The 24,785-nt window shown below is 32.8% G+C and overlaps 2 protein-coding genes across 2 annotated transcripts; one reads left to right on the forward strand and one right to left on the reverse strand.

Annotated features, from left to right (window-relative positions):
* Positions 1-212: 212 nt before the first annotated feature.
* LOC140174296 (uncharacterized) lies at positions 213-837 on the reverse strand. Its single transcript, XM_072198718.1, has 2 exons — positions 538-837; positions 213-323 (listed from the first exon to the last, which is right to left on the reverse strand). Exons 1-2 carry the CDS (start codon positions 835-837, stop codon positions 213-215), a joined length of 411 nt encoding a protein of 136 aa, XP_072054819.1.
* Positions 838-7,465: 6,628 nt separating this feature from the next.
* On the forward strand, positions 7,466-13,271 carry LOC112702614 (uncharacterized). The gene is made up of 7 exons (XM_025753732.3): positions 7,466-7,859; positions 8,294-8,848; positions 9,027-10,274; positions 10,480-10,804; positions 11,475-11,733; positions 12,394-12,627; positions 12,946-13,271. Exons 1-7 carry the CDS (start codon positions 7,746-7,748, stop codon positions 12,983-12,985), a joined length of 2,775 nt encoding a protein of 924 aa, XP_025609517.1. The 5' UTR covers positions 7,466-7,745; the 3' UTR covers positions 12,986-13,271.
* Positions 13,272-24,785: the final 11,514 nt, after the last annotated feature.

The raw sequence follows: 24,785 nt of genomic DNA on the forward strand, positions 1-24,785 counted from the left end.
TGGTAGTTCTACAACTTCTTTCTGTTATCAACCAGACTCTTCATGATGATTCTCCTAACTTCCTCAGCTAGGGTCAGGATAGGCTTACTCCTTTCGTGTTTGATCTTTGCATTGAATGACTCGCAGGCATTGTTGCATATGTTATCCACTTTCAGAGTCTCACTGAAATGCGCCTTCGCCCATGCCTCTTTTGGCCATTTATCAAGATACCGCTAAGCTTTCTCGTTGATCAACTTAACTCTCTTCATGTTTCTCTCAAACTCAGGTGTTGTCCTTGACCTTGCACATTCCCACACAAGGTCTTTTAACTCACAACTACCCCACTGTTTCGAGAAATTGCGCCACAAATACCACACACAGAAGCGGTGGTGAACTCTTGGAAAAACTTCCTAAACAGCAGGGACTAAACCCTGCACCAAAAGACAAAACACGAAAAGATATTAAATCATTTCAGTCCTCAACATTGAATTCATTAAATCAAACTAGTCCTTCAATGAATATTAAGTAAATCAAATTAGTCCTTACAGAAATGATTACCTTCTGCATATCTGAGATGAAGCACCATTTGTGCTCTCTATAGTCACCTAGATCACTGTGAAGCAGTTCAAGAAACCATTGCCAATTATCATTGTTTTTCACACTGACAATTGCATAGGCAATCACAAAGATGTGATTGTTAGCATCTTGTCCACAAGAAGTAAGAATTTGTCCTCCGTGTAGTGTCTTCAGAAATGCTCCATCTAGTCCAATTAGAGGTCTACAACCCGCCTTAAACCCCCGCTTGCAAGCATCAAGACAGACATAGAACCGATCAAATAGTGGAGGACTCTCAGGCATAGGGATCACACCAACTTGCACTCTGGATCCTGGATTGCTAGTAAGTAACTCGTTTGCATAATCCCACACCAAACCATACTAGGCTATCTCATCACCCTCTACAATTTTTCTAGCAGCTTTTAGTGCCCTGGTGATGCATGTGCTATTGAGGTACACATTACACTTTCGGACAAACCAATCATACACCTCTCGATGCTTCATAGTTGGGTGCCTTCTAAGCTTAGGTACTAGCTTGCTAAGTGTCCAGGTTTGGGTTGCAGCCCTGTTTTTCCTCTTTCTAAGGCAGGTGTGATTATCAACTAGCGTTTTAATTTGCCAAGACAAGTCTTTACTGTTACAAGCACAATAAACCACCCATGGACAATCATTTGACTTACAAACAGCTCTAACCCTAACTCTATCATTCTTGGTAAATAATATATTTTTGCCCCACTGGATAGGGTAATCCCTAGCAGCTTGTATAAATTCAGCTTTTGATTTGAAAGTCATACTAACCTCAAACTTCAGGTTTCCAAATTTGGTTTTTTCATTATATTGGGATAAACAGTTGGTGTGTCCTCATCAGAGTCTAACTCCTTCCCAGAATCCTCTGAATACCATGAGTCAAGATCTGACAAACTTCCAAGATCATCATCATCTTCCTCTGCATCTACCAAATCATAACAAGCAAGACATTAAAATTTGGCCAAGTGAAATATTAAAACAGTAGCAATCCAGATTGAGAGCTTACCAGATTCAGAGCTTTCTTCATCTTCAAAACCTTCATAACTTGAGTTATCAGTGTCAATTTCTTTATCCACTAGTCTAGACTTAGGAGGCCTATGCTTCTCCTTTGCTTCAGCTTGCTTTTGCTTTCTTTGTGAACCTTTTCCACTCTCACTATCACTTTCACTGCTGTATAAATTGTCTCCTAGAACTTTCGGAGGCTTGTGCAACTCATCTTCAGTACTCTCATACGAGTCATGAGAGTCAGAATCTTCATCCTGGATGGGACCTTCGCTTACAGTTCTTCCGGATCTTGTTACTCTGCATGCACTGGTATTTCCTTTCTTGTTATCACTATCTGGGTTCTTGGCTGGTTGAGAGGATGTTTTGATGTGGGGCTGTCTTCCCTTGATTGTTGGTTTTGGTTTGTTGATGGTGGAGTTTTGTTGACTGCAAGGGAGTCTTTATGGGCTGAGAGGTGGTCTTTGAGGCATGATGTGTTGGTTTGGTGGGTTGAGAATAAGGCTTCTTGGGCTTAATAGGCTGTGAGGCTGGCTTTGTGGGCTGAGAATTGGGCTTACTGGGCTGAGCTTTGGGCCTACTGGGCTGTGAGGCTGCCTTAGTGGGCTCAGAGATTGGTTTCTTCGGCTGAGGGTGGTTCACTATGGGAGTTTTCACAGGTTGGGAGTGGTGCATCTTGGCCTGGGAACTGAACTTTTTCTTCTTACTAGTTCCTGCTTCCAGAAGAGCTACACCTTCCCCTATATTGTCCACTACACAGGGCTGTGAGATGCAGTCCTCAAAGTATAGGTTGATCAAATGGTGGTTCCTCCTACAATCCTTGCACATTGCAATCAAGTTAACATCTGTCACCAACTTCTTCAACCCAGATGGAATCAGAACTCTTGGAACTTTCCACCAACAATTACCAGCCTCAATGTATCCCAGCTCCTTATAGTAACCCCTTACAAAAAACACATCAAGTGTGTCTTTCTCAACACCCATCAATACCTCTGTATTATCAGGTTCATAAACCATGTCTCCATCCTCACCCGTCCTAAACAACCCACCATGGTGAAAAACAAAGGTCATGGGAGGACCCTCCATCTACAATGACAAACACGAAAACATCATAAACAAACATGACCAGCAACAACTGCTCTGTATCAATCACCACATACTACACCCAGTTGGTACCAATCAACCTTTAACCCAAAAAAAAAACATGCAACAGAACCATCACTAAATTCAAACATCACTGACTACTGTCACAGAGCCATACAAAGTAACACAACCTCACACACAAAAATGCTAAAACAACAATAATAAACCCTAAATCAGATGAACATTAACACCACCACAGTAACAATACACACATCACAGAATAACTAAGAAATCATATTATGAGTTCAATCTTTACCTCTCAACGTCTCAATGCCTTCTTTTACTACCAATGCTGCTCCAGTATAACATCTACTCTGCATTCAACGGCCAAAGCCTTTCCACTGTAATCGTCGAGCAGCACTAACGATCCTTGTCGGGGTGGTGCAGAGCTTCGGTCAAATGCTTAGGGCATACCTTGTGGGAGACGACACATTTTGGAGTGAAAGACACAACGATGGTTGATATGAGACAGGGGTAAGGCATCGCAACGTTTCAAAACTTCTTCAGAAGATAATACGGCGACGTTTCAACGCTACTGGCTCACTCAACCAAAACGACGTCGTCCTACTTCACTGCCAAGTTGGCAGTTAACGGGCCACGTAAGCGACCGTTTGCCATCTCATCAACCGAGAAGACGGAAGGACGAACGTGATCAACACGAGTATCTTTCGAGGATTTTTTTATTAATTTTGACTTTCAGAAACGAAAATGGAGATCGAGCACACTTGCAAGAACAAAATTGACTATTAATTATATACACTAAATAAATAAAGCTACAATAGACAAGTAATTCAACTTATATATAGTAATATAATAAAATGTTGGATTTAGTTAATATATACCTAAATATATATGTTAAACATACCAACTAAAAAAACTTATATAAAAATTAATTTTTAATAAATTTATTAAAATTAAAGTTTTAAAATTTTTATTAATATTAACATATGCACTAAGACATAATTCGTAATTGATTTTTAGTGTATATATTATTTTATTATTGATAATTATTCTTATCTTATTGCAAAAGCTCACATCCTAGTCGAACCTTCTTTCCCAAGGCATCTCTTCTCCTTATATAAGTATTTATTTAAAAAAAAATAAAAAGTAATATTTTTCAATCAATATTTAGTCAACTCTATTAGTTTACCTTCTTTCCTAAGGCATCTCTTCTCCTTATATAAGTATTTATTTAAAAAAAATAAAAAGTAATATTTTTCAATCAATATTTAGTCAACTTTATTAGTTTTTTAGATTCTATTTTCAATGTTATTAAAATAAAAAGTAATGCAAGTTAACTACTTTTTTCGATCAAAATCAACAATTTTTTTAGAATTATTTCATTAATCTTAAATTTTATATTTTAAATTATAAACATATAATTCTAAATTTTAAATTATAAATATAAATTCTAATATTAATTAATATTGGTTAATTAAAATTTGATTTTTTATATTTTTTAAATTAAATTATAGAGGTGAATTGTCAATTTTATCCCATATTTTACTTTAGAATTTAAAGTTTAAAAGTGTCCTATGTTGCAGAAAGAGAAAAAGAAAAAAACAAATCCCTTTCACTATTTTTATTTTTTAGTCATCTGCTTACCCTTTAAGTTTCTTTGTTTTCTCTCGTCTTTGATACACATTCATGTTCCCACCAATTAAAGAATCTAAACAACAATGCATGAGAAAGAGACCAGCCTAAATAACTTGCCATTGACTTGGCGTCAACCTTTGCTACTTTTTCATCTTTGTGTTAGGAGTGACCAATGCATTTCACATTTTCACTCCATGTAAATAACCAATACCATTTCATAGTTTTTTTTTTTTTTAATCAGAAACAACCTTTAAAACAAAGGTTTTTGACGATTTGAATCAACATTTATTCGATACAAATATTAAATTATTCTTAATAAATAAATTTTATTAATTCATATATATAAATTCATAGATAGATATATAGTTATTAAAATTAGATGACCGATTAATTTGACCAAAAAACTAATGAACTAGATCTTATACGAATTTAGTCCGATACTTAGACCATATAAAACAAAGAATTAGATTAGTCAAATTCGTCTCCTCAATAAAAGAGATATCATTCATCTCGCTATCATTTTTCTTGTTAATATATATGCAAATTATAATACATATAAATATCTTTCATCAAATAGTTTACTTCTATTTAATTTATTTTAATTTTAGTTATAAACTCACTTATTCTTAAATTAATTATATTTTTATTTAACAATAATTATAAACTTACTTATTTTTCTTTTCATAATTATATAATATCTATTAATATTATATTTTAATAAATACTTGTAGTATATAATAGTATAATAAATATGAACTAATTAATAAATTATTAAAATTTAAAAAAATAGTTATTTTAATATAAAAACAAAATAAAAATATTTATGATAAAGTAAAATTAACAAAATACTTATTGTTTCTGTTCCATATTGTTTTAAAATAGCTAGATATTCTTAAAATGTTAGTGAAAATATATATTTTAAATTTTAATTTTAAATTTTTTATTATTTATTATTTTTTATTTATATAGGATCGGATCAACTGGTTCAACCAGTGATCTACTAGTTGAACCATTGACTTAATAACCTAATAGTCTGACCAGTTTGATCATAAGTTCGGTTCTAACAATTATGAATGGAGTTACAAATTGTGTTAATTTTGTTGAGTTTGAGAAATAATTTAATTATTAATAATGACAAAAATATGTTTTTAGGTGGGTTTAAAAGTCCAAAAATTTATTTGATGTATATATTTTTTATGGGAATTGAGTTTACTTGTTTGGGGGTCACCCATTTAGTGTTTTTGCAGTATCCGATAAATTAGTTATTGGACTTTTGGCCTAATAGATATCTTGATCCAAACAAAAAAGAATAAAGAAAAAATTGGTTAACTTTTTTATTATACATCAAAGAGAAAGAAAGAAAAAGAAAAAGTGAGATAGTAGAAGTTAAGTCAAATCAATTGAGTCAAAATTAAATCTTTAAGTCATGGCTGTTCAGAAGAAAAAGGTAAAGTTAATTTATTATTTTTATGTACAAATAATATCTTATTGAAACTACTTTAAAAAAGAAACACCATTTAAAAAAAAAAATGATGGCCATTGTTTCTGATTTTTATCAAGAGTTAGATATGAAATTTACGGGCCAAAGCTTAAAATTAAGAGTGTTGATTTAGCAAGTACATTATAGGCTTTATGACCTTGACTTCGTTACTATTACTGCTCATCTCCTTAGCAATTTTATGCTACTCTATTATGTTGCATCTATCCTGTTTCTACTCAGATTTTTTGGGAAAAGAAGAAAATTTCAATTGGTTCAATATTTAAGAAGTTGATTTTTTGGACACGTTTAAGTTTTGGAGACATTATCCCATATAAAAAGAAGTAATTAGCCAAAAATTGAGATAACGAGAAAAAACCTAAAATTATGAATTAACCTAGTACCACTAGTGAAATCTTAAAGTTTTAGAAGTAATACACCTATACTAAAAAAAGTATTTTGTTAAAATAGAAGACAACAATTGAGAATTTTAAAATCTGTTATTTTTATAGCTTTCAAATTGTTTTATTTCTTCTCTTTCATATTTTTTTTATTGAATATTTTGGTTTTTTAATTTTATCTTTCTTTGTTTTAATTAATAAAAAAGACATAAATATAAGGATTTAGAAAAACTATTAAAAAATATAAAGAGAGTTAGCTTGAAAGAAAGTTAAAAATATGTCAATCTCTTTTGTAATTATCCTGAGAGATTTTCTTGCTAAATTGAGTGAGAACTTAATATTGAGAGTCTAGAGAGTGAATCTAACCAAATCAAGTTTGGTTAGAAATTTAATTTGTCCTGTATAGGATTAGAAAGAATTCTAAAAAATTGGTGATTGTAATTATTGAAAATATAGTAGAAATTCTATCATTGTTGTGGTGGAGATTGAATATACATCACATTATACAAAATGGTTGAAACAGAATATATAGGTCCAGTTTGGGTAAATAGCTTAATTATCATTTTTTTGAAAAAATAGATTAAACAATAAATGACTATGTTAAAAGTAGCTTATAAATAAGTTATTTTATATTTAGATTTTTAGTTCTAAAATTGCTTATTTTATAGAAATGTGATAAAAAGTAGTAATATTATGAGAGAAGTCATTTTTTTTTAATTTCTCTATAAACTCCTAAATAGCTTCTTAAAAAGTGCAATTTGGTTTTGAAAATTGTACTAGACATTAATACTACTACTTTTCATAGGATTTAGATCCTCTAAATTTTAAATTTTATTTTAAAGAGTAAATTGTGAACTCTCACAATTTATTTCATAGGTGGGATCAAGAGAAAATATGAAAAAAATCATTCAAAAAGTGAAAGATCATACTTTATCCTCTAAAATGAAAATTTAAAATTTAAAGGATTTAAATTCCTTTTCATAAGTCAAAACTCAAAAAAATTATTTTTAAAATTTTCCACCCATAATTGTGTTCTTTTATCCACTGCACTATGTTTTTTATTCATTCATTATAAAACAAAGATAAATTTTCTCATGCATAATCAATTTTGCAGATACCGTCAATCCAAAGTTGCAAAATTTAATTTATTGCTTAAATTTTAAAGCATAAAAAGAAGTCATAGATTTAAACTCTCTTTTTTAAGCCGTTAAAAACCTTTAAATTTTTATGTATAAACTATAATAAATATAAATACAAATTATGTACTTGATGCGCGCAAATCTTTGTAAACATAGTGTAAACTAATCAATTGCCGATGAAAGTTTCATTTACTCATTTAGGGTTTACCTTTTTGTTCCTATTTAGTATTTACTGCAGCTAATTATCCTTCACTACTCCTATTTACTAATGTGGTTTGAAGTTTTTTATCGTCGACGGTTCAGTTTCCTTCAGTTATAGTGACTGGCTGACTGCTATATACGTCAACAAAATAAAGAGAAAATTTGTGACTCATTCTTTATTTGTGTCATTTAGAATTCAGAGAGAGAAAAAAAAAAGGATCAAGGATGGAGGAGACTTCAACAAGCACACAGAAAAATTATAAGCATCAAAGCTTGTTGGATATTATGTTCTCATGGACTCTCCATGATGTTCTCAACCACAAGCTCTACAAAGACAAGGTCTTTTTTTTATTATTATTGTTTTATGTTCAATATTCTTTAGCCTTTGATATTCTTATATTATTCTTTTTATTTATCCTAGTAAGTTTTCTGTTTTTGTTCTGTTTTTAAATTTTTAACAGAGTGAGGAAACAAAATGTAGAATTGAAAGAGTGCTGTTCTTCATACGTACAAAGTTGCTTGTGTATTTTTAGTCACAAATTTGCAAACTAATTGTATTCTTAATTTCAACTTCTCTTCAAAAAGATTAATACAAGCATTGCTTTTCTGCTGTAAGTAGATAATGAAATTTCTTAGCAAGAAGGGAAGCACTATAACTTTGTAATATAATAGTTATATATTATGCCTCAAATGATGTTAATCTTATTATCTATATTGGTTGCACTTTCTATACCATTTTGATCTTCTAGGAGATAAAATGTTTTTCTTCACAGGTTCAGAAGATTCCACTCTCATTCTCCTCAACAAAAGAGTACTTGAACTCATTTATTTTCCCACTGATTGAGGAAACTCACAGTGATCTGTGCTCGGGAATAGAAGGTGTTTCTCAAGCTCCATTTTGTGAGGTCATGACGATTCAAAGGTCCAAGGACTTCAAACCTCCCAAGGCCTTGTTCTATAAAATGAGAGTAAAGAAGGTCACTGAAGAAGTTCAAAATGTTGGGAAATATGAACCTGAATTTGGAGACATTGTTGCTTTCACAGATGTTAGACCAAAAGGGATATATGACTTGAACAGGCCTAAAATGCAATACCATATTGCTTATATTTGTGGATCAGAAGATGAATTTACTGATGAGATTGAAGTACTTTCATCTAAATGCTTGGATTTGGATTCTGTACTTACCGGGAATATTAACAAAACAGAAAAGCTCTATGTTGTATATCTGTTGAACATGACCACAAATATTCGCATTTGGCGAGCACTGAATGTTGATGAAAAGATAAACATTATTGAAAAAGTTCTGCAGCATGAGCCTAATTCAAATGTAAGTTAAGTGTTATTTAAAAAGCATATTGATGCTAGCTGCAAATGGAAACATTTTCTACATGAGACTTATTTTATAAATGTTCATGCATTGATCTCTGATTTCGATATGCTGCTAATTTTGTTGAATCTATTTGATTTCTTATTTTTATTTCCAATCCTTATACCATATTTTACAGATTGAAGAAGTCTGTCAGATTTGCTGTTCTGGAGAAAACATGACTCTGTCTCCAGCTCAATCTTTAGCACAAAGCATAATCCGTGCTCAGAATCTGAATGAATCTCAAAGAGATTCTGTTCTAAGCTGTGTTGCTATGAGCAAATGCCATCACAGTCGTAATGTTAAACTTATATGGGGTCCCCCGGGAACCGGCAAAACAAAGACTGTTGCTTGCTTGTTATATTCATTGCTCCGGTCGAAGATCAGAACATTGACATGTGCTCCAACTAATAATGCAGTGTTGACCGTGGCGTCTCGCCTGCATAGTTTGTTTAAGCAGTCACAGAAGTTTGATACTTATGGCCTTGGTAACATTTTGCTATTTGGCAACAAAAACAGAATGAAAGTGGACAATTTTCCCGGTCTTGAAGATGTGTTTCTTGATTATAGAGTGGAAGAGCTTTTAAAGTGTTTTATGCCATTAACCGGGTGGAAACATCACTTGGAACTTATGGTCAAGTTACTGAAGAACCCCAATCAACAATATAGGTGTGAACTGAATGATAAGGAGGATCTAATGTCATTGGAAGAATTTGCTAAGAAAAGTAACAGCAATGTAAAACGTGCATATTCTTCATACGAGAGAAAAGTGAAGAGTTCTAACCTTTTGACATTTGAGCAATTTGTTGAGAAGAAATTCAATGGGGTTGTAGAATCTTACAATTTGTATGTTGAAGATAAAAAGATGAGTGCTGCTGGTATGACAATGGAGCAATTTGTGAAGCAAAGGTTCAGTAACATTGGAGGTAGGCTCAAGTTGTTCATGAAAGCCTTGTATACTCACCTACCAACATCTATGATTTCATTCAAAGTGGTAAAGAAAATGTTCATTGCTCTGGATTTGTTGAAATCTCTGGAAACTTCGCTGCGGAATACCAAGTTCAAACATGACTTTCATCAATGTGAAGATGGGAAAAGCCTACAAAGCATACTAAGTTCACTATCACGTTCAATTTCGCTTCCTTGGATCACAAGCAAAGTTGGCATGTCAATGTTTTGCATTGAGAAAGCATGCTTAGTATTTTGTACTGCATCAAGTTCTTCTAAACTGCATACTCAAGAAGGGGAAATGTTCCGGTTTGTAGTTATTGATGAAGCAGCACAGCTGAGAGAATGTGAATCAGCAATTCCATTGCAACTTCCTGGTCTTCAACATGCTGTTCTCATAGGTGATGAAAGACAGCTTCCTGCATTGGTTAAAAGCAAGGTACTTTGGTTGCTCAAGCACTAAAATATAGGGAAAAATAGTTGTTTACTTGATTACCATATACACCCTAACCAAGTAGTTTTTCTTGTTTAATCCTTTTAAATATTCTAGTAGATACTCCTACTTTGATTTAGTAACTTAGTTGTTTTGAATTTTGTTTATTATTGAAGATCATTATCTAATATGTTAATTGATCAAATTTTAGATAGCTGAGAAGGCTGAATTTGGAAGAAGTTTGTTTGAGAGATTGGTATTGTTGGGAAAAGAGAGGCACATGCTTAATATTCAGTATAGGATGCATCCATCAATTAGCAAATTCCCAAGTGAAGAGTTCTATGATAAGCAACTTGCTGATGCATCCATTGTCAAATTAACAAGCTACAATAAACAATTCCTTAAAGGGAAAATGTATGGCTCCTACTCTTTCATCAACATATCAAGGGGTAAAGAGCAGTCTAATCATGATCATAGTTTGAAGAACATTGCTGAGGCTGCTGCTGTCTCACAGATTATTCAAAGCCTTAGAAAAGGTTAGTTTAGTTTATCTTTCTCATCATTTGTAATTAAGCTTGAATATCCTTTAGTCCCTATAAATTTTTAGTCTCTATAAAACTTTTGCCATGATCTTGGTACCTCTTTTTTCTTAAACTGTGTTTAGTGTTACTTACCATGTCATTAGAAATTATAGATATTTTAAAGAAAAATAATTAGAGTTCTAACCAATCCTTTTAATTTTCTTCCTAATTTCTAAATAAAAAGGCTTGATGTTTTCAAAAAATAAGATATATATTTGAATTTTTACTCATTTAAGTATTAGGAGGATAATTAAGAGATTGGATTAAAACTCTTAGTTATTACTCTATTTTAAAATATTTATTTAGTTCATTCAAATATCAAGAACATTATTTTTTATCTATACCAATATTTCCTAAATTTTCTTGAATATTTATAATATCTTAATTTAATATGAAGTTTAGATGATAGGAACCAAGGAACTTACCTATAGAAAAATGAGAAACCAACACCAAGCAAAACTTTTAATGGGACCAAAATAATTTTGAAACATTTAAACACACAATTATAGGGAATAAAAACATAGTTAAACCTAATATGAGATATATATATATATATATATATATATATATATATATATATATATATATATATATATGATATTATTTCTTTTCCCTCTCTTGCCAGAATGTTTGACAAGAAGAAAGAAAGTTAGCATAGGAATCATATCTCCATACAATGGTCAAGTACATGAAATCCAGAAGACCATAAAGCAATATATTTCAGACAGTGATCCTAACTTCTCTGTGAGTGTTCGTTCTGTTGATGGTTTTCAAGGTGGTGAAGAAGACATAATTATAATATCAACTGTGAGATCCAATGGTGTTGGAAATATTGGTTTTCTTTCAAATAGACAAAGAACAAATGTGGCATTGACAAGGGCTAGGTATGCTACTTATATAAAATTTGTATATTTGGTGATATTTTATTTAATTACTTTTATTGTTAGTATACATGGTTTAATTTTGATACACTGACAGTATAAAATGTTTTTACGCAGTTGTCAAATCACATTCTTTATTTTGGATAATTATTCATACGATCAATGTAAAACATAGTTGTTTTTGCTGACATGATGTTTTTTGATTGGAACTACGTGTAAAATTATTTTATACTACAGTGTGTCGAAATTAAATTCTATTATATAACTAAAAATATCATTAGAAGTTCAAAATATAGGAGTGATAGAGAAATAATCAACTTTATTAATTAAGTGCATTTTTGTATTTTAAGATTTCATACTCTAAGAAAAATGTACCTACTTGAATCTATTATATAATATAGATCGATTATACTACGTGTACACCAAAATCAGCCACTAAAGTCAGCCACAAGTATAAAATACATGTTAGAATATAAATATACATTGAAAATAAAAATTAATTCACACATGTATTTATACACAAATATATTGGTGGTTGATTTTAGTGGCTGATTTTGGTATACAAATAGCATTTTTTATTGTGGATATATGTTATGATCATGCTCTAAATGGTGAGATTTAGTTATTTTTTATTGAAAAACTTTGGTTTGGTTTTATGCACAGATATTGCCTTTGGATATTAGGAAATGCATCAACTTTGATAAACCGTAACAGTGTTTGGAGGGAACTGGTTCTTGATGCTAAGGAAAGAAAGTGCTTCCACAATGCTTATGAGGATGAGAAACTGGCTCAGGCCATTGAGAATTCCTTGTGGGACCTTGAACTTGATTCACTGGAGGCACCATTCAAGAAACTAAGTTTATGGGACAATTCTAATACAGCTTCTACTTCCTTTAGGTATGTGGAATCTTATAACTTGCTAACTTTATATGTATGTTCATTTGAATATAAATTAATGTATATCATTATATGTTAGTTATCAACATGGGCTCATATTAAATTTAATTATTACTACTTATGCCTGGACAAAATTAATTAGAACATATTTTGGTAGTATTTTGTATTGCATTGAATTAGCATATTTTTGTAGATCTTATATTGTTGTTAAAAAATGTAAGAAATTAATATAAAAAACAGAGAGAGAACACATTGTATTTTTCTGTTGTTTATTTTATAATTGTAGATTGTAATTTTTGTGAGGTTCTCTTTGGGCAGAGCACATAAACCAAGGTTGATGTATAAAATCAAAACGTGAAGACATGCAATGCCATGGAACATGCCATCCCTAAAGACTTTTGTTGAGTTTTGAACTTGTGATCAAGAAGCAAAGAAGCAAATCAACCTTATGAGTTTTTGTCATCCATGCATGCTGGCAATGGCAACATTGTAAATTTGTAATTATATTTTGAACATAACTTATCCTTACAATGCGTATTCTACCATGATTTACTAAGATTCTTTATTTATTGGTGGATTATGCTAAAGATTAATATGAAAATTATCCTTGCATTTTTTTTAGAGATGAAAATGCAAGTTACATATATTAAGTATTATATGGCGAAATTTGGTGAATTTTATTATTAATTATTCATTGTATGAATTGTATGCTTTATACTTTAGTATCTCTATAACTCTATTCGTCATATATTTTGTTGTCGGAATAATTTTGGGCTCATTTCGCAAATAATATAAGGTATTTATTCTTATAAAATTATCTTTATGTAAAAATATAAATATATGATATTGAAATATTGCAAGTTAGATTCATTGTTGGACTTGCATGGAATACGATGAAGGTATTATGTATAAGTAATTGAAATTCATGTGCAGATATTTTTATGTAAAATTAGTAGTTAAGAAATGATAATTTAGTCAAATTAAACTTATCAAATTATCTAACAACTCTTAATTATTAACTTCACAAAAAAAAAAAAATTGCATTGAGTTTTTCGACCTAAAAAAATTCAAAAAATTGTTGCGTCCTGAAATCAAATTAATTAACTGCACACGTATATAAATAGAATTAATCTTGCAAAATGTTGCAAATTACATCATCTTCTCATAAAATTAAAAAATTTTTAATATACTGGTCGACCACCACAAAAAGATTTGCTTTTTGAATTTTTTTTTTAAATAAGACATTTTAAGAGAATAAGGCTATGAATTCTTGTTCTTTTTGTGGAATCTTTTACATCCTCAATCCATATATTTTTCTTTTAATAAAAAGCAAAGTATAAATTAAAGGGTTTGACTAATATGTACTTGCAAAGACACATGTAAAATTATTAATAAATTTTTTTATAAAAATGTAAAAAATTCGAATTCTTAATACATTTATTATGTATTTATTAAAAATAAAAAATATTAATAATAATTTTAATACTCATCCTAAAAATATACATTAACTAAAGCACTTAATAATTTAAGGTGACAAAATAATTAAAACGATATTATATGACTAATAAAATTTATTATTTTTAATCAATATTAGACTAACATTTTATATTTTAAATACTAAATTTTAAATCTTAAACATAAAATTCTAACTCTTAATAATATAAAATAAAATGTTAAATAATATTAATAAAACATATTTATTATATTAATAAAAAATATTATCCTCCTAACATTTTTCGGTAATTATTAGTTAATCGCAATTATTACCTGAATGCAGTTGAAGAGTTTAGCTGTAGCATCTTTGTTTTGGGATTCAGAAGCATAAAGGGTGGGATACGGAACTTTGTACCTTGTGCGAGCAATGGCCACTTGTGCAACCATGTACAAGTTCAGGAAACAGTATATTACAAGAACAATCGCCACAAATCCATACTCTTCTGGGACCAACTCAATTATGGTCGCCATTTTTGTGTTGATTAATAGTAGCAGTAGTTCTTCTTCTAAGTTTTAACAAGGAATCACATAAACAGAGTAGGGATGGCAAAATTCTCTAAAATGCGGGAATCCCTGCGAAGACTGCCGCGAATAGAGATTCGACTGTGGGAAATTTTTTCTGGGGGATAGAGATGGAAGACAAAATTTTCCTGCGTTCATCCCCATCCCATCCCGCTAATCCCCAAAATTTATAAATTTACTGAATTGTTCTTAATAGTTTATTTATCATATATGTGTTTTAGTCGTTTCACACACACACACATATATATAGAAACCTAAAACTCTTAATCCTGATTTGCATAACTCTTCTTCAATTCAGAGATTCCTAATGCTGTCCATACTCCATCCAACCTCTCTTTCGCCACTCCCTCGCCACTCTCCCTTCTCATCGCATCGTCACACCTCACGGTGCCATCACCCTCACTGCATCATGCTCTTTATTTGCAGCATTCCTTTCCATAACTATGTCGTCATGACCATTTTCTTCTCTGTTGCTGCGTCTCCCACCTCGTCCACTATTCTGTCCTCTGATTCGCCGTTGCATTCCTCCCACTGCGTCATTTTGAAAGAAGTCATCATTTTGTCGTTTAGATTTTCTGTATAAAATCTTATTATTTTTGTATAGGATGGATACTTGCAACTATTCATATGGAAATTAATAATTAGTTATAACTATCAGATAAATGGCGAATGGGGTCCCCACGAAAAATGGGATCCTGTGAAAAATGGAGATAGAGAGTAATATTCCTCCATAACGAAAAACAGAAACCAAAATAGCGAACAAATTTGGGAGCGAAAACGAGGAGTAGAGAGCCCCACCCTGCCTAATTGACATCCCTAAAATAGAGCCATACAATATTTTGGAATAATTTTGCTTTCAATATCAGATTGATGTTGAGATTAACAGATAGAGCGATTCAATTCAACAATAAATAATTAGTGTGGTACCTTGATTATTATTATTAGTATTGTTTGGATTTTGATTTTGGCTTAGCCAATTAGACAAAGTTAAATTTAACTAATATTTTATATTCCAAGAGGAACGTAGTAAAATTACATAAAATGATCAAATTAATTTTATTAATTTTTTAATGTGTTAGAAAAATGTAAGATAGTAGTAAAATTCTGTGTTCTTGGCTTCATTTGCGGATTGTCCTCCAAGGCAGAGAATATTAGAAGTCAACATTTGACTAAATTAATGTGGCTTGTTCACTATTCACATAGCAAAACTGATAGGGAGTAAAATATGATTTTTTACTATTAATTTTATAAGTGAGACTAAAAATAATATAAAAGAAAAAATAATAGAGAATTAAAGATTATATTTTACATTCTCAATTTTTTTTTAACAATTGAAAAAATTTATTCCCAAACTTATATGGTATATGATGTTTAATTATATTATTTTATAGTGTTTATTATTTGGTATTTAATTTTTATTTAATTTATCTTTTATAATAAATTTTAAATATTTAAAAATAACTTATTTCTATATTTATAAAATTAAATATTTACTATTAATTATTTTTATTAAATTAAACACCATTTTTATGGTTTTTTAATTAAATGTTAAATAGTATTTTTTTCCTTTTGTTACCATTGATATATATGTTTTTATTTGAACATAACTGTTGAGTTAGAAAAATAATTAACACTTTAATGATGACAAACATGATTAAGTTGGGTTAATAACTCAAATGGTTTTTAATAAATTGATTTAAGTATGAAGGTCCAAAATTATTTTTGTTGTAATCTAAACCAATGAAGCAAAATGCATTGAAGTGTGCTGAATGAAACATGACCCACGGATCAAGTCCAATACTAACCAAGCTTCGGTAAATTAAACTTAAACTAGGTTTCAGATATGTACTTCGGGTAAACACAAGAGAGAGAATTTCTTCTTCGAACTCACACACCAGAAATGAAAAAAAAGAAAGAGAAAGCTAGTCAAGAAAGTAATGTCTAATCAAACTAATCAAGAACATGTTAAGCTAAGTTAGAAGTTAAAGGTAATTAGTTTCCATTTGCATGTAAGTTGATTTCTTCACTTCTTCTCTAACTCTCTGCACCACTATTTCAGGTAACAAGAGGAAAGAGGTGGTTGAATTTTATCTACTGTAAATCAATAACCTACAATATTACTTGGAGCCAAAGTACTCTTTTAAGGGTTTGGATTTGGGATTATCACTGAGCAAATCAATTTCTGCTATTCTGTCCTCCTCGGTCAAACAAAGGATCCGATTTAAAATTCCTAATTTAGAGGCTGATTGAAGAAAGAGAAGGAAGAATTTTTGCTAGCCCAAAGTTCAAGAAGTTGACTTTGAAAAAACCCTAATTGTGGCTCTGATGAAGATACAAAAAGAAAAATGAATTACATTAGAGCTGAAGGAGAGAGAACTCGAATTAGAGAGAAGAAAAAACCTCACAGACAGAGTTTGAAGTCTTGGAAGCATCGCACCTACACTAAAGGGAGCACTCCGCCAAGATGAAGAACAACTTTTGAGTTTAAAAGTTGGGTTCAACATATAGAGTCAATGTTGTTAATCATCATCTCCTTCATATTTTACTGCCTATATTTCTGTTTCAATGTATATCTTTTTTTGTATTCTGTCTGAGGTAAAAGGTAAGAAAGAAAAGCATTGAGAAAGAGCCATTGAGTGAAAAAGACTGAGAGAAACACTTGAGAAAAAAGCCAACAGTGATTTCAGATTTTTTTTTATTGTATTTCTGTTTTGTATCAAGTACCTGAAAGGTATCCCTTGCTAAATTGGGTAAGTACTTAATGTGTCTGGTTTAGGTAATTACATTACCAAACCAAGTTTATGTTGAAGCTTGATGTGTCTCAAATAGGATTATGTTGAGTTCTAGAGATTTGGTGTATGTAATACTTAAAAGATAGTGAAAATTTCACCAACATTGTGGTAGAGACTGTGTAACACACTACCACACAGAGCTTTACACCTAGGATGTAAAATAGAGGTGGTGAGGCGCAACGACCTCTAAAAATAAAATATAAATACATATAATAGTCGAAAGAATGTAGTATACTAGGAGTCTTGAAACGCCTAATCTAAACAATCAAACAACTAATAGTTGTTAATCACAGTCACTCCCTGGCAACGGCGCCAAAAACTTGGTGTGGTATTTTACAACCACACTAACTAACCGGCAAGTGCACCGGGTCGTACCAAGTAATACCTTACGTGAGTAAGGGTCGATCCCACGAGGATTGATGGATTAAGAATTAATAGCATTTGATAGGATTAGTTAGACAAGCAAAAAAAAGTTTTAGTATTCAAAGAGCATTAAACACAGACAATTAAATAAGTTAGGAATAATATAATGAGAAGATAGTTAAAGTTTCATAGTTATCTATTTTTCCGGATTTACTTTTTATTACTAACTAATTTAATCATGTAAGATTTAATTCATGGCAAACTATATGTGACTAGACCCTAATTCCTTAGACCTTCATAGTCTCCTATAAAATTTATTAACTGCCAATTCCTTGGTCAGTTAATTCCAATTAGAGGGTGATGATCAATTTCCAGTTTATATGCCAAAAGAATCCTAATTATCCAAAAATAAGGGGATTATATGTCACGTATCCCGTTAAATACAAACAATTAGAAATTCAGTATAATATGTTTTCAAGTTGTTGTTCAAGTAAAGAGCTTTTCCAAGTTTTACAAGAACTCAATTAAAACATGGGCCATACTTCCGTTCCACCCAATATTCAAAAAATAAGGAACGAAAACAATTATTAAAATATAAATCAAAACATGGATTAAATTAGAAAGATCAAACGAATAAATCCATACAAATAGACAGAGCTCCTAACCTTAACAATGGAGGATTAGTTGCTCATGATTGAGAGGAAAAATAAGGATTTAGGTAAAATGTACTGTGTCTAAATGTACAGAGTTCCTATTTATAATTAATCCTAATAAATTTAAAATCTAATTATCTAAAATTAAAAATAATATATTTTCCTAAAAGATAAGATTTGAATTTAAATTCGAATTAATTAACTACTCCGTGTCTTGTAATATGGGGACCACTTGGCTTTACTGGATCTGCGCCTAACTTGGGTGCTAAAATGGGGCCCAGAAATCACCCCTCAGCGTTTTCTGCGTTTCTGCACGTGGCGCATGTCACGCGTACGCGTCAGTCACGCGTACGCGTCAGTCACGCGTACGCGTCGCTGGACTTCTTCGCAAGTCACGCGGACGCGTCGGTCACGCGAACGCGTCGTTGTAAATTTCTTCAAATCACATATCAGCCATCTTCTTTGATTCTTGTGCTGCAGAAACTCCATCAAATTCTGCCGAATGCTACCTAAAATAAACAGTATTGTACAAAACTCAAAATAGCATCTATAGTGGCTAAAATATAATTAATTCTTAATTAAACTCAACAATTTAAGTGAAAATTCACTAGGAAAAGATAGACAAGATGCTCACGCATCACAACACCAAACTTAAACTGTTGCTTGTCCTCAAGCAACCAAAACTAATATAAGCTTAGGATGTGAATTTGCATGAGAATGAGAATTCGATTAAGCTCATGTCTCTTTTTATAGTGGGGTTTATAACTGTACTCCTGGATAGGTTTGGTATCTCACTCTCCTTTGAATTAGAAGAATGTTAATGTCATTCGGAATCAGAATCCGGATAATATTATGAATTCTCTGATATTTTATATTTCAGTTTAATCCTTGAACACAGCAAAATTTACTTTAATTTATTTTTCTTTGGTGCTTTGCACCTTAAGCCTAGCCGTGACTTTAAATGTTTTGTGTCAAGGATTACTTGACACAGAAACACCACAAGCACTTAACTGGGGGACTCTCTTTGAGTCCTGATTTTTCTTTCAGTTACTCCCAGGCAGTGGTGCTCAAAGCCTTTGGCATACTCTGTTTAAACGCACTCGGTCTTGACTCTAAGTGTTCTGTCTCAAGGATTACTTGACACAATCACACCATAAGTATATGACTAGGGAAACAACTCTTTGAGCTTTTAATCATGTCTGACCTCCCTAGTCATTGATGCTCAGAGCCTTGGACCTTGCTTTTATTATTATTTATTTTTTTTCTTTTGCTGTTTCTTTTGCTTCAAGGATTAAATTTTTGTTTATTTCAGAGAAGTCATAATAATTTTCTAAATTCCTGTTCCTTATACATCAACATCCCTTGATTCAAATTCAAATATGCACTGTTCATATCATGCATTCAAAAATCACAGAAAATACCACCACCTTTAAGTAAATAAGACTATTCTTAAAATTAAACTCACTTTCTCATGCAAAAAATTCTTTTGATTTGAATTCAAGTTCAGTGAGTAATACATGAGACATCTTTTTAGAATTAAAGCAATTAGGAAAAGAGAAAAAAAAATTTACTAGTCCTAAGATTCTAACTAATAAAGGATCATGCAACAAATAAAGAAAAATAGCAGAAAACCGAAACATAACATAGAAAAAGAGGGGAGGAATAAAAAATGAAAAGAACTCAACCACCTTAGTTATCCTAGCGGTCGCTTTATTCTTTAGGTTGTGCTCCTCAATGAAGATGATTCGCCTCCCTTTTGTGCCAGAAACCCAATAAGTGTAGTGTCAACACCAAACTTAAAGGTTTGCTTGTCTTCAAGCAAAGAAGAACTGAAAATAGAAGAGACAAATATTATGAGGAGAGAAAAATAAAAGGATAAAAGAATAAGAGAGAATTCGGATTGGGAGAGAGAGAGAGAGAGAAAACTGGGTGGCGCAAGCGACGCGTACGCGTACGGCACACGTACGTGTGGGTCGCGCATTTTTTGAAATGACGCGTTAGCGTCAGGCACGCGATCGCGTGCCCTGGATTTTGTGCAATTCATGCGAAACCAGCCGCGCGCCCGTATAACTCTCTGCCCAAACACTCCTTTACGTCGATTTTGCAGGTCACGCGTACGCGTTAATGACGCGCACACGTGGATGGCGATAAGTGCAAACGACGCGCACGCGTGGTCATGTTTGTGCGTCAAGCATGGGTTCAGCGCCACTCCCGCGCAACTTTCTATCAATTTTGTTTTTCACGCACACATGATTGACGCGTTTGCGTCAGCGACGCTTGCGCGTCGTGTGCTCTCTTTTTTTATAGCTTGAGGTGTTCGGTTCCTGTGATAAAATAGCTGCATGATCAGAAAATTAGTAAGAACTTAATAAAAATCTAACAAGTAGGAAAACTACTACTACAAAAAATAGAAATAGCTAAGGATACAAAATTATCCGGTTGCCTCCCGACAAGCGCTTCTTTATCGTCACTAGCTTGACGGTCAGCTCCACTAAGGAGGAGGATCATAGGGGCTCAGCTCTTTACCCCTTACTTTGAACTTCTTTCCTGTGTCTCCATAACGTAGCTCAATATACTCCAGAGAGAGGATTCTAATTACTGTATAAACCCATGCTGGATTGCTGGTCAACACCACCTTCATTCCTGGGGAGAAACCTTCAGTGGGGATCTTTTTATTTCTCCATCCTCTGGGTACTTTCTTCTTTTTGGGAACCTCCTCCTTGGTAGATGATGCATTCCCAACACCAAACTTAGGTTTGATGTCAGAAGGAATTTTATTGATTGTTGCCAAGGGAGATTTGAGCTACAGATTCTGCTGTGTATCACAGGGGGTTTTTGAAGGTTTGGATTAATAAGCTCAGCCTGCATGCACCTCTCTTCTTCACCTGTTGGATGTATATCTTTGAAGACATGAAAGAACAGTTGCTCATTATGCACTCTAAGCACTAATTCACCCACTTCTACATCAATCAGAGCTCTTCCAGTGGCTAGGAATGGTCTTCCTAGAATTATAGAGGCATTCTCATCCTCCACTGTATCAAGAATCACAAAGTCTGCTGGGAGGAAGAATTTACCCACTTTAACCAAGATATTTTCCACTAATTCGTATGCAAGCTTCATAGATTTGTCTGCCATCTGTAATGCTATCTTTGTGGGTTGTGCCTCTTGGATTTACAGCTTCTTCATCACAGATAAGGGCATTAGATTTATGCTTGCCCCCAGATCACATAGGGCTTTCTCAAAGGTTGTGCTCCCAATGGTGCATGGAATTTGAAAGCTCCCTGGATCTGGCATCTTCCTTGGCATGCTATTCTGAATGACAGCACTACATTCCTTAGTCAGAACTACTGTCTCATCTCCCTTTAAATAATTTTTCTTTGATAAGAGCTCCTTCATGAACTTGACATAGATAGGCATTTGCTCTAAAACCTCAGCAAAAAGAATATTGATTTGTAACTTTCTGAATATTTCCAAGAACTTTGAGAAATGCTTGTCCTTGGTCTCCTTTTGAAGTCTCTAAGGATATGGCATCTTAGGCTTGTACTCAGGAGCCTTTGGCAGTGTAGGATAAGTGCCAAGAGAGTTTGGGAAAGGGTTGTCCGCACGCTTTGGAGGGGCGTGCTCCAATTCTCCATTCTTCTCCTCTAGAGCTTCCTTTTCAACTAGCTCTTCATTGGCCTTGGTCTTAGAGCCAGCTACTTTGCCACTTTTCAATTGAATAACCTTGCAATCTTCTCTTGGGTTTACCACTGTATCACCTTGAAATGTACTTGCAAATCTCTCAAGTAATTGCTTGCTCAGTTGGCCTACTAGCACCTCTAAATTTCTAATGGAGGCTCGTGTTTCCTGCATAACTTGTGCTTCCGTACTTGCCACTTGTCCACTTATCAAGGTGATAGCCTTGTATTCCTCTCTTAGATTTGGAATTGTGTTACCAGGAAGGCTATTAGTGGTCCTCTGATCAATTTCATTAACTCTGGTGGCTATTTGACCCATTTGAATCTTCAGGTTCTTGATGGATGCTCTGGTTTCCTGTCTAAAACCTGTCAATATTGCTTCCAAATCATTGTTCTGTTGGAAACTGCCCTGAGAATTATTGTTGAAGTTTTGAGGTTTCTGAGGTTGATCCCTCCATCTAAAATTTGGGTGATTTCTTCATCCCTGGTTGTATGTCTTAGAATATGGGTCATTGTTAGGATTCCTGGGACCACTCCCCATGTAATTCACTTGTTCGAAAGAAGGTTGAGCATAATCATAATTATCATTTTGCATAAAATTACCTGCAATGTCATAGGAGACTTCCTGTGGTGGATTTTGGGTGTTGATAGCTGAGACTTGCATGCCACCCATGTGTTGAGTAAGTAGATTTATTTGCTGAGACATAAGCTTGTTGTGAGCAAGAATAGCATTAAGAGCGTCTACTTCTATGACACCCTTCTTCTGAGGAGCCTCAGAGTTCACAGGATTCCTGTTAGATGAGTATAAATATTGGTTGCTTGCAACCAATTCAATCAGCTCAATAGTCTCCTCTGGTGTCTTCTTCTTGTGCAATGAACCTCCTGCAGAATTGTCTAAGCACATCTTGGACATTTTCCCCAAACCTTCATAAAAGATGTCTAGTTGAGTCTATTTGGAGAACATGTTCGGAGGGCATTGCCTAGTCAGTAGCTTGTATCTCTCCCAAACTTCATACAGAGTCTCACCATCCTTCTGCCTGAAGGTCTGAACCTCCATCCTAAGCTTAGTCAGCTTCTTTGGTGGGAAAAATTTTGTGAGAAACTCAGTAACCACCTTGTTCCAAGTATCCAAACTCTCCTTGGGTTGGGAATCTAGCCATAGCTTTGCTCCATCCCTCAGAGCAAACAGGAAGAGCATGAGTTTGTACATATCTGGGTTTACTCCATTTGTCTTCACAGTATCACAAATTTTTAGAAAACTAGAAATAAACTGATTTGGGTCTTCATGGGGAAGACCATGATACTGGCAGTTTTGTTGCACCAGGGTGACCAGTTGAGGCTTCAACTCAAAGTTGTTCGCAGCAATAGGAGGCACCACGATGCTTTTTCCATAAAGATCTGCAGTAAGAGAAGAGTAAGAGCCAAGCACTCTCCTTTGTTGCTCATTCCCATTCGGGTTTTCCGCATTGGTATTATCAGTATTAATTGGATCCATAGTGGATTCTGTAGCCTTGTAAAGTCTTGCTTGTTGTAAACGTTGCCTAAAAGTCCTTTCAGATTTCAGGATCAAAGTCTAAGAGATGTTCTTTGTCTCTGTTCCTGCGCATAAACAAACAGAAAACAAGAAAGAATGGAAATCTCTACGTCAGAGTGCAGAGAATTTCCAGTGAGGTAACATGTGTAAAATAAAAATACTAAATAAAATAAGTAACAAATAGGTAACACCAAACTTAATTTCAGAAATTAAGAAAAATATTGGTGCTATTTATTTATTTAAAAATTTATTTTTTTGAAATTTTTTTAAAAAATAGATTTTAATAAAATTAAAAATAAAACGCCTAATCTAAACAATCAAACAACTAATAGTTGTTAATCACAGTCACTCCCCGGCAACGGCGCAAAAAACTTGGTGCGGTATTTTATAACCACACTAACTAACCGGCAAGTGCACCGGGTCGTACCAAGTAATACCTTACGTGAGTAAGGGTCGATCCCACGAGGATTGATGGATTAAGAATTAATAGCATTTGATAGGATTAGTTAGACAAGCAAAAAAAATGTTTTAGTATTCAAAGAGCATTAAACACAGATAATTAAATAAGTTAGGAATAATATAATGAGAAGATAGTTAAGGTTTCATAGTTATCTATTTTTCCGGATTTACTTTTTATTACTAACTAATTTAATCATGTAAGATTTAATTCATGGCAAACTATATGTGACTAGACCCTAATTCCTTAGACCTTCCTAGTCTCCTCTAAAATTCATTAACTGCCAATTCCTTGGTCAGTTAATTCCAATTAGAGGGTGATGATCAATTTCCAGTTTATATGCCAAAAGAATCCTAATTATCCAAAAATAAGGGGATTATATGTCACATATCCCATTAAATACAAACAATTAGAAATTCAGTATAATATGTTTTCAAGTTGTTGTTCAAGTAAAGAGCTTTTTCAAGTTTTACAAGAACTCAATTAGAACATGGGTCATACTTCCGTTCCACCCAATATTCATAAAATAAGGAACGAAAACAATTATTAAAATATAAATCAAAACATGGATTAAATTAGAAAGATCAAACGAATAAATCCATACAAATAGACAGAGCTCCTAACCTTAACAATGGAGGATTAGTTGCTCATGATTGAGAGGGAAAA

The sequence above is a fragment of the Arachis hypogaea genome, chromosome 7 (genome assembly GCF_003086295.3).
Source record: "Arachis hypogaea cultivar Tifrunner chromosome 7, arahy.Tifrunner.gnm2.J5K5, whole genome shotgun sequence".
NCBI lineage: Eukaryota > Viridiplantae > Streptophyta > Magnoliopsida > Fabales > Fabaceae > Arachis > Arachis hypogaea.